The following is a 10,502-nucleotide window of genomic DNA, read 5'->3' on the forward strand; positions in this document are numbered from 1 at the left end:
AAAAATGCGTTTGAGGTCAAGAATTGTGTAATTGGGTCCATCGGGGCCCAAATCTATTTTTTATGGACGGTTTGCTCAGACCACGTGCATTGTACACAACTCTGGGCCCCATTTTGGCAACCTTTGCCTTTCAGGGGCCAATAGATACAGCAGGATACCTTTCGAAAAAAAAAGATACAGCAGGATGGAATAACGTAAACTCCGGTACCTCCTTTAGACCTTACAACAGCTGACAGGGACAGGTAAAACTATCAAAAAGAGGATCTATGCAATTGAACAGTAGAAGGCTTTGTTCATGCCGCAATAAAATTGGCACTTGAACTGTTGATAGTAAAATAATGAAGAAATCATTCAAAACTACTGCCCATAAAAGACAACACATGTACCAATCTGGACTCTAATTCTATTCCAATAGCTCTGGCTCATAATTTTGGCAGTTGTGACGGACATTCACCCATTTGTGTATAAATTGAAATAACCAGTGCTTGTTAATAAATCCTAACCAAGGGTAGGTGCAAAAAGCAACAGAAACCTACCATGGTCTTATAGAAGAAGAGCAAAAAGATCAGTGCTGCTTCAGATTCAGAAGTTTTTTCCGCAGTCTCTCCATCACAGACTGGATCTTATCTGACATCTTCTGGTAAAGCCATCTCTGTGCAGCCTCGTCTAGCCCACCTGGTGTAATGGTCGGCCACCCCTTCCTTACAGAGGATGGATCGTGGGGTACCATTGCTGCCTCTTGCTTCAAGCTTGCCATGTCAAACTCTATTGGCTCTCCAATGATGATATCTATCTTCTTGCCCCAGAGTGGCACTGGTGGTCGCCGTCCAAAGAACAAATTCTCTGGCATGACCTGAAAGTAAATGGCAGCATGCTAAGAGTATATTCATATTTCTGAAAGAACGTTCTATACAGCATTTTATGATGTCCTCATTGTAACACAGGTAGGAGATGCAACTATATGCTAAAAGGATGGCATCTTGATTCCATTACCTTTTCAAAACCAGAGTGAACAATTGGTAAAACAATTGGAGTTATTGGTGCTCGGACAATAAGACTGGGAGTTCCCCATTTCAATCTTCTAATTGGCTGATCATCCTGGGCAATTTTTCCTTCAGGGAATGAATGCAACTGTTTGAATATGTCATGACGAAATTTGGAATTAAATAAAGGCCAAAGTTCATGAGTCAGGATATGGCGGCTTTCAGTGACAGAAAAATAGGTATGTAATTGCAAAAGATGTATATACCCAGCCTCCATTGACAAGCACGTCAAGAGCTTCATTCATGTGTTCTTGATAGATTCCACCCCCTCGTGTGATTGGTACACATTTCCCTGTGCATACAATTATTTGTGTCATTAAAAGTGAAGTGCAGGACAAACTAGAGAACATGAAGTACTGAAGATTTAAATGGCAGTTGAACAAGAGACAACAGAGGTGCTACATTTGATACATTGTTTCTTGAACTAGTACCACAGTGCATAGCTTAGCAAGCATCAGCCAGTCTTCATACAAGATACTACAAGCGAGGGATTAAAGAGGCGAAGACAAATGACCATTGATGTATTTGTCAAATGCAGTGCCCAAAAGGTCAAACAAGGGTCAGGGTTATATAATGCTTGAAAGTGTCTTAATAAAATCTCCAAGACTCATTAATCCTGGTCATAGTAAATTTAGTGTCATGAAATATGAACTTTAAGTTAACACAGAGACTGAATTTCTAAATAGTTGCTGCACCTGAATTGGAATTGGATTTGGATCTCACAATTAACAGAAAACTGCTCGCTGGATTAGATAGGACTGTACTAGATGTTTACCATCTTGCATGCTTCATTGGATGCACCCAAAACGATCCACAAAGAAACATCACGTATATTCATACGAGCTGTTACCTGACTAACCGAGCTAGAGCATATAACATCATCTTTTTATTTTATTTTTTTAAAAAAGAGAGGAACATATAATGTCATCTTGTTTCTGAAATCACAAAAATGCCTCATTCACCCACAAAACCTGCAACTTTATCAATAAATCTACTTTCACCCACAAAACCAGTGTAAATAGACATTCATATAAAAAAAAGGGCAGCCCGGTGCATGTGGCTCCCGCTTGTGCAGGGTCCGGGGAGGGGGTCCGACCACATGGGTCTTTTGTAGGCAGCCTTTCCCTGCATTTCAGCAAGAGGCTGTTTCCAGGAATTGAACCCATGACCTCATGGTCACAAGGCAACAGCTTTACCGCTACGCCAGGGCTCCCCTTCTAAATAAACATTCATATTAAAGTGATAATTTTCTACGCACAACCTGAACTGCAATAAATCAGAAGCTAGTGGGGTACCACTGGAACTTGCAACCAATACAGGAATGCAAATGGAAATAACAAATAAGAATGATATGGCTCACCAAGTCGAAACACGTAAGACATGACTACATTCCTGAAGCATATATCTTCTGCTGTCAGCACCCACCTTCCAAGCATTGCATCTGAAGTTGGAAAACCCTTGAATCCCCACATAAGCGGATCATCTACCCTGATAGAAGGAAGTACAAACCGTTACTGAAATTCCAACAAATGGAGATTATACACAGCACATTACACAATCAACAAACTGACAACAATTACAAGCAGTGATATGTAACACGTGTACAATACGACATCATCATGGAGTAGCATGTGAATATGATTTTTGTCATCTCATGCACATTTTATGGTGAAAAAAGGAACATATTGTAGTTTCCTAAAAATATGCTACTAATGTACATTGGTTTTCATGTTGGTGCTGTAGGCAGCAAGTGAATATTTTATATCAAAGATCACAGCAAGACAAATGTGCATTCGAGCTTTCCCTTGCCTAGACCACATCTAACTTAAGTAAAACCTCAGCACTGCTACATGTAGGAGACTGCAGGTGTCTCAGGGCAACTATGTCCCTACGAAAATAGAGGAGCAATGACATCCATGGATGCTAATGCTGAATAGATTTACATGTGCAGGGAAAAAAACACTACTCCGAGATCCACCATACTCTGTAGGCTGAAATCCGAATCAACACCGGCTCCAATCGTTCCACAAGTCCACTGATATGTGGCACCAATGCTGTCGAAAATAGCATCATCACAGACACGAATTTCAGACTAAACTCGTCCAGAATCTACAACCAGCGCTGGAACGAAGACAGATCAAGCATACGAAGCGACGCAACACATCCCTGATCTCAGCTACTGTTCCTAGTCTGAATCGACAGGCATCAAGGGTTATGGAAAGGGGGATGAATGAGGAGGATAGGGCGTACGTACGTGGACATGTGGTTGCTGACGGTGAGGAGCGGAGTCCCGAGGGGCCGCGCCGAGACGAGGCGGAGCAGCACGTCGGCGTTGTGGACGGTGGTGGTGTTAAGCAGCGAGGCGTAGGCCTTGGCGAACGCGCCCACGGCGGCGAACACCGCAGCGCGGGGGAAGCCGCCCAGGTGCCCAGCGCGGCCCGCCCACCGCAGCGTTCGCGCAGCGGCAGCGGCGGCGGCGGCCGCCGCCCCCGCGTCCGCTGACGCCTCCATTTTTTCCCCAACCGCGGCCGCGTTCGCGTGGGCTCGGTTTTTCGACTCTGAGCCCGTTTAGTTACCAAAAATTTTCACCTCCCCTTTGAACACATATATGAAGCACTAAATGTAATTAAATAACAAAACTAATTACACAGTTTGAATGTACACGACGAGACGAATCTTTTGAGCCTAATTAGTGCATGATTAGCCATAAGTGCTACAGTAACCCACATGTGCTAATGATGCGGTCAAAGGCCTCAAAAAATTCGTCTCGCAGTTTCCAAGTGAGTTCTGAAATTAGTTTTTTAATTAGTGTTCGAAAAGTCCTCCCGACATCTAATCAAATATTGACGTGACACAAAAAAAAATTTCTTGTTTGGAAACTAAACGCCCCTGTTCCTCTGACGATGTAGGGACAGTAGTAGGTTTCGGTGGGTCCGGAATGGACATGAGCTTGGGGCCGCCGGCTGATTTCGCGTTTTTACAGACAGCTTTCCTTTCCTTTTCAGACAAACTACTTATTTTACTTTTCCCGGGTAAAAACCGTATCACAAACCGTCGCCTTTGCCAGCACCTAGGTGGCCTTGGCTAGTCTACGGATGAATTACCTACATGGCTTGGTAAAAATTTTGGGCACCTTTAACCACTAATTAGAAGTATTAAATATAGACTAGTTATAAAACTAATTATACGAATGGACGGATCGCGAGACGAATCTATTAAATCTAATTAATTTATCATTACAGGTTGTTACTGTAGCACGATATTATTCAATTATTGCATAATTATGTTCATTACATTCGTCTCACGATTTCACCAGAGATTATGGAATGGATTTTGTCAATTATCTATATTTAAGTACTAATTAGTGGTCAAATATTTGAAGTTACAAAAAAAATTAAAACTAAACGGACCGTGAGTGAAGCCGGATCTGTAACCCAGAATACCAAACCGTGGGCGCTGCCTGCTGCCGCAGATTCCGACGTGCTACACGGTGCTTCTGAGCCATCGGCTCCCATGATCCATGCCATCCACCCCAGTCGCACAGGATTCCGGGCCGGCGGACCGCGAGCTCGGGGCTCGTGCTGTGTGCACGGTGCACTGCACCACCACCGCCCGCGGGCGGAGACGTCAGGCGGCAGCCGACCGGCCGCGCACAAACGCGGGCCGACCTAGACCGGCCGCGAGCCTATGAAATTATATAATATATGAAAATTATAACAAATTTACTTGTATAAATATGGTTAAATACAAAATATTATATAAAAATGTATGGAAATAGAATTATATGTCAAATTTTGTAAAACAGAAAATAAAAATGATGAATTTCGGAGGAAACATCGGAAAATTTTCAGGACACCAGGTTTTGAAATAAAATTTTGGAGAAATTTTGGAAAATATAAGAGTCACATGTAAACTCCACCTCAGCAAAAATACTTCCGCTTTATAACTCAAAAATGATTATTTGGATTTTGCGAGACACACTTAGCAAGTTTGAGGATATGAATATGCATTTTGAAAGTTTCAAGACCTAGATAACACCATGAGCCAAATTCGAGGATCAAAGGTGCATTTTACTCTTCTAAATAATTACTTTGACAGGGCAGAAACACTCGTATCTTCTTCATGGCATTCTTCCAAACTAGACAGAGCAGCACGAATTATTGACATCTGAAACGTAAGCAACATTATTATATTACACTTGCAACCATGCAGTGCAACTTGAGTCATCTCCACGATGAAAAGACAAGGTTCAACGAACAGCAAGTACCTTGATGACAAACAAACCGGCCTCCCATGAAGGTCCCTGTCCTCTGCTGCACCAGCATCTAGTAAATGATTTCCTGATCTCATGAGTGTCAGCACATCGAACTCAAAACACCCTGAACCTGGACAGGGGTCAGCACCCTGCACAAAACCGCTCGTCCGACTGCTCATGTGGCTGGAGATCAACCACCATGCTCCCCCTCGCAGTCAAGTAGTCAACACACACCATGCCAAGAGCACCCTTTTTGGGACCAGTGCCACTGTGCCACAACACCATATATAACTGACGAATCATTTAGGCGTTATGCCCACATGAGAACCCCCTGGGCAACAATTCAGCAACATCAGCAAAACAAGTCGCCCCCAAACAATATTATCCACGTGAACCTTGGGTCATAAGAAAACACCAGTTGCATGCTGCCGCCGCCGCCGCGATGTTAACACGCTATGGAGAACTCAAAGAAAAGCGGCAGAGTGAGAGGCCTGGAGCTGGAGCTCTATCCAGCCTATGATGCTTGCAATTCTTTACTTGCATGGTGCACAGCCCAACAGGAACGTCCATGCAGCGCCAGCCCAGGACCTTCTCCTGGACCAGAATGCTGACGATTGGCCCGACGTGTATATGCTTTGACCTCTCCTTTGGAGCAAAGCACGGTCCAGGTGAAGACCATCAGGTGTATGTACGCTTCTATACTTTCATTCCTAAGGAGCAAGCACTGCAAAGCCAAGAGGCGGTGTCTCACGTACCTGGGATTTCAGCATCCTATAAGTAGATGGAGTCACAACGGTTGTACCCCATTCCATGTTCTGATTCTGAATAGTAGATTGACCTCTCTGTGTCTGGTGCTGTGGTTTGTCAGCCAACATGTCTGACTTGTCAAGGACTGTCCCTCAGGAGCTGCTCCCGTCGGATGACCTGCATCCGCAGCCAATGCCGGTGATCAACCTCGGCCACCTCAGCCTTGATTCCGCAACCCGATGCCGTGTGGTTGATGATATTGCCAAAGCATGCCGTGATCTAGGGTACTTCCAGGTATGCTCCTTTAGAACACTGCATAACTTTTTTTTGGTCCTTTCCTTGTCTTTGCCTTGACCTTTTCCTTTGTCTGAGACTGATAATTAATATTGCCACCTGTGACATCTGCTGAAGTATACCGAGTAAGCTTACTTGTCACTTGTCCAAGGCAAAAACTGACAAACTAACATATTCTTGAAGCCATTCTACAGAAGATAAACAGCTTGAGAAGCTTTGACATCAGACCTTCTTTTGAACCCAGCAGCTAGCTCTGATATCATCTCACTGTTAGTACATCCAGATGATTATGATACAAGCATTGTCTCTAGTCAACTGCATTGTTTCATGAACTACATTCACACTTTTGGCTCCAAAAATTAAGATTCTGACGCTTTAAGTTGTGTGAGATTTGGAGTATATGTAGAACCTTTGACAATTGACTGGGTCAATCAGCTAGTTTTACTGAACTGAAAGTACTGGAAGTGAGGAGGACCGGCTCCAGGTTGACAAGAACTCCAATTCCAATCTTGCCCTTCAGTTTTCATCACAATGGCTAGAATTTCCATTACAAACTCCAGGGTAGATCGTTTAAGTACTTTGGATGGCAGATTGTAAAATGTCCCGTCTGTCGTGGTCAGTTTTTAGGGTGTGATGCCAAATTTTGTTTTCAGAAGAGAACTTGGTCTATTGCCTTTTCATAAATCATTGCCAGATCCTAAACTATAAGAGAACAAAGACAGCTTATTTCCCTTTCCTAATCTCTGATGATTGCTCCATTTTGCAGGTTATAAACCATGGGATCAGTCAATCTGTCATGGATTGTGCTCTTGAAGCAGCTTCAGATTTCTTCAAACTACCAAGTGAGACAAAGGAAAAGTTTGCATCGGAGGACCTCCGACGACCTGTTAGATATGATACAAGCTCAAAAGATAGCATTAGCATGTCCCGGGCATTCCTAAAGCATTATGCCCATCCACTCAGCGAATGGATTCAATATTGGCCACAGCAACCACCAATCTACAGGTAAACAGTTTTTTTATGTAAAAAAATCGTTTTACAAACCAGAACTACAAAAATGAGCCGAACATGTTTCTAAGAATTGATATGACCCATTTTTTCTTACTGAAACCAGGAAATACATGGGAAAGTATGCTTCTGAAGTAAGGATGGTGGCTTTGCAACTGATGGAAGCAATAGTAGAAGGCCTAGGATTGGGCCAGGAATACCTGAACGAGAAATTTCATGAAGGCTCCCAACTATTGTCAGTGAACTGCTACCCTAAAGCATCACAAAGTGCCACGACTATAGGACTGGCTCCACATTCTGATTATGGATTTCTTACCATCTTGCTCACAAGTTGTGGGGGGCTTGAAGTTGTTGACCCCAGCAGCAAAATCTGGAAAAGGGTTCAGCAACTTCCACACGCTTTGCATGTTCACATTGGTGACCACATGGAAGTCCTGAGCAATGGCAGAATGAAAACAGTTGTGCATCGCGCCCTTCTGAATCCTGAAGAAGCAAGGATTTCTATAGCTAGCATTCATGGTTTTGCACTAAATGAGAAGGTCACCTGTGCCAAGGAGCTAGTGGATGAAGAAAATCCCCCAAAGTACAAAGAGAGCAGCTTCAGTGACTTCCTTGACCATCTCAAAGCTAATATGGACAACAAGCACAGGAACTTTCTCGAAAGCCTTCGAATGTAAGGATTGCAGAGCATAATTAGGGTATAATCTTCACTACAAGTCCAAAAGGTGGTAACAAGACATGCTACTCAGTTCATAACTTCATATCTATCTATTTCAGAGTTCAGACTAATGCTGACAGTGTAAAGTTCTGTGATGTGTATTTGTTCCTTTGATGAAGAGGTACTAACCTGTGGTTTTCTGCAGGTAGTTTTCCCCTTTCATCCCACTGCATTATTATGGGTCTGTCACAGGTAAAGAAACCCAATCAATTTTTTTTTTAAAAAATCTACCCCGTGGTGTGCATCTGTTATCTTTAAAACACACTAGGAAGGTGAAACTAATATCAGTTCTATGAATGCGCACCGTTTATCACAAAACATCACACTATACACCAGACCTATCTCAGCTACGGTTACTAATAAACAATTGATTAACCTTTTATATTATCATATAGACACAAACAGTCAAACAAAAAATCAGTGAGGCCCAATAGTAACAGTGTAGTTTAGCAGACACTTGGTATGCCCAACAGAGCGCACTTGCACACACACAATGGATGAGTACACAAGACAGCAACACTGTAAAAAAGATGACTCGGTACTGCACTAAAGGGCTGGGTAGTGGGTAGGTCGGGGCAACACTGCCCAAGTCTTCATTGCGTGGTTAGAGGGAACCATATAAGTGCACTAATGTGATATGTAGTTTTCTTTTTCTGGAAAAATTTGACATCATCCAATCGTGCAGGCTAACTGGTGCTATGGGATTTGAGAAGGCAGATCGAGCTATGGTTCATTGTCACATGTTGAAATCTGAAGTGTCCGTGTAATCTTCAAATAAAGCCATATCTGTGGCTGCTGGTGTCCATTTCCAGTTTTACATGAAGCATTCAAAACTCGCATGTGTAATCATCTTTGGCCATCATCCACAACCTTGAGGCTCAGAAACCATCTTTGGGAACTTGGAGTGCATGTGAATATGGCTTAGATGACTCGATGAATGTAAAATATCTTTATATTCATGCATGGCAATTACTTTGCGCTTCTGAATCAGTTCATGTATTGCTGTTCTATGTTCAATTTGAATTCCATTCCCTTAAAGGAAATGGGAGGTCCTGAATGAGAACCCTGCATGAAGTAGTCGATATTATTGAAGCCCAGTATTTTCCAACCTTAAAAGTTGGATCGTAAGCATGGCAGCATGCATCTATTTTGGCTGCCAAGGCTACCTCCTGCTCAAATGCCTTTTTCATTCAAGTATTCAACTATGATGCTGCATACAGTTCTCACTTAACCCCAAATGCATTCGCACTAGATTGGACTTTGTTGGAAACTAAAATTATCCCTGGAATATGTTCACAAGTGACAATTAGTGATTCAGCATCGTAAGTTCTTAACATCAATCTCTGAATAATTGTATCCTCGTATGAATACTTCACTCTATTATGCAGGCATTGCACAGGCACATGGAGGGGCAAGGGTGTCGAAGAGAACCTGCAGTTTATATGCCACTAACCAATCTAGCAATTGTGTGGAGCCATGGATTCGATTGTGCTTCAGACTCACCATTCAGGATGCATGTTAATACTAATGCTAACCAGGGGCAGATCCGGATACAGTACGAATAGCTTACATTAGGGTTTGGGATGCTCGGTTTCGCACAGCAGGAAGGGCAGAGAAGGGTCCGGGCATACCTGGTGGGTGTTGGTCGCTGGCGAAGGGCGGCGGCGCTCCCAATCGTCGCCGCACGGAAAAAGGTGAGAGGAAGAGACAGAGAGGTGAAGGGAAGGGGGAAAGAGGAGGGACGCACACGCACCGCAGCGACGCGCTCGGGCCGTCCGATTGGATAGGATCACGCCTAATTTTTCCATCGATTATTTAAATCTGCCTCCTCAATCACTTTGTTTTAAATACCCCTCAAAAAATTATAAAAAAAGGGCGTACCCAGTGCCGTAGGATACGCCCTTTTTTTTATAATTTTTTTGAGGGGGTTTTAAAAAAATTCTTTTAAAATTGATACTCCCTCCGTTAACAAAAGAATGCAAGAGGCAAACAATTTCAAATTTTAATTACTATCATTCATATCTCTAAATTGATTTAGTATGAAAATATATTATACGGCTATTTATTTTGTAACATAAATATAAATACAATTTTGTATAAATTTAATCAAAATTAACATTATGTGACTTCTCAGGGAGATTTGGGTCCTATTTATTTTTTATTATAATTAGCTTATTGATGGAATTAGACGATAATAGCACGAAACGTCTCACTTATTTTTACTTATGTAATGTCATAAATTTTTCATGAAATCTTCGTTAAGAGCCAGTATTATGGTGGGCTAGAAGAAGACTGAATGGTGAGGTGGAGGAGAGAGAAGCACTACTACAAAAATAATTTGTAGCAATACCTCGATTTTTTTAGGGGCGGATCTAAATATAACCCGCCCTACAAAAAGACTGTGGGTACTGTAGCAACTGACTCACCCCTGAAAATA

General features: G+C 42.6%; 2 protein-coding genes across 7 annotated transcripts; one reads left to right on the top strand and one right to left on the bottom strand.

Moving 5' to 3' along the window:
* Nucleotides 1–249: 249 nt before the first annotated feature.
* LOC120682295 (N-acylphosphatidylethanolamine synthase-like) lies at nucleotides 250–9,761 on the bottom strand. 6 transcript variants are annotated; one of them, XM_039964126.1, is made up of 9 exons: nucleotides 9,697–9,761; nucleotides 8,195–8,248; nucleotides 7,892–8,012; nucleotides 5,311–7,781; nucleotides 4,454–4,728; nucleotides 2,404–2,531; nucleotides 1,250–1,335; nucleotides 994–1,131; nucleotides 253–853 (listed from the first exon to the last, which is right to left on the bottom strand). In XM_039964126.1, exons 5-9 carry the CDS (start codon nucleotides 4,546–4,548, stop codon nucleotides 566–568), a joined length of 735 nt encoding a protein of 244 aa, XP_039820060.1. In that variant the 5' UTR covers nucleotides 4,549–4,728; nucleotides 5,311–7,781; nucleotides 7,892–8,012; nucleotides 8,195–8,248; nucleotides 9,697–9,761; the 3' UTR covers nucleotides 253–565. The 6 variants fall into 6 exon arrangements, with proteins under 6 accessions (XP_039820055.1, XP_039820061.1, XP_039820056.1 ...); XM_039964125.1 differs by lacking the exons at nucleotides 7,892–8,012; nucleotides 8,195–8,248; nucleotides 9,697–9,761 and adding an exon at nucleotides 5,134–5,210 and having other exon boundaries at nucleotides 5,311–5,934; XM_039964121.1 differs by lacking the exons at nucleotides 4,454–4,728; nucleotides 5,311–7,781; nucleotides 7,892–8,012; nucleotides 8,195–8,248; nucleotides 9,697–9,761 and adding exons at nucleotides 2,987–3,097; nucleotides 3,298–3,592 and having other exon boundaries at nucleotides 250–853.
* On the top strand, nucleotides 6,172–8,039 carry LOC120682296 (flavanone 3-dioxygenase 3-like). Its single transcript, XM_039964128.1, has 3 exons — nucleotides 6,172–6,339; nucleotides 7,106–7,344; nucleotides 7,454–8,039. The coding sequence occupies exons 1-3, from the start codon at nucleotides 6,172–6,174 to the stop codon at nucleotides 8,022–8,024; spliced, it is 978 nt and encodes a 325-aa protein (XP_039820062.1). The 3' UTR covers nucleotides 8,025–8,039.
* Nucleotides 9,762–10,502: the final 741 nt, after the last annotated feature.

Source organism: Panicum virgatum, chromosome 7N, assembly GCF_016808335.1.
Source record: "Panicum virgatum strain AP13 chromosome 7N, P.virgatum_v5, whole genome shotgun sequence".
Lineage (NCBI taxonomy): Eukaryota > Viridiplantae > Streptophyta > Magnoliopsida > Poales > Poaceae > Panicum > Panicum virgatum.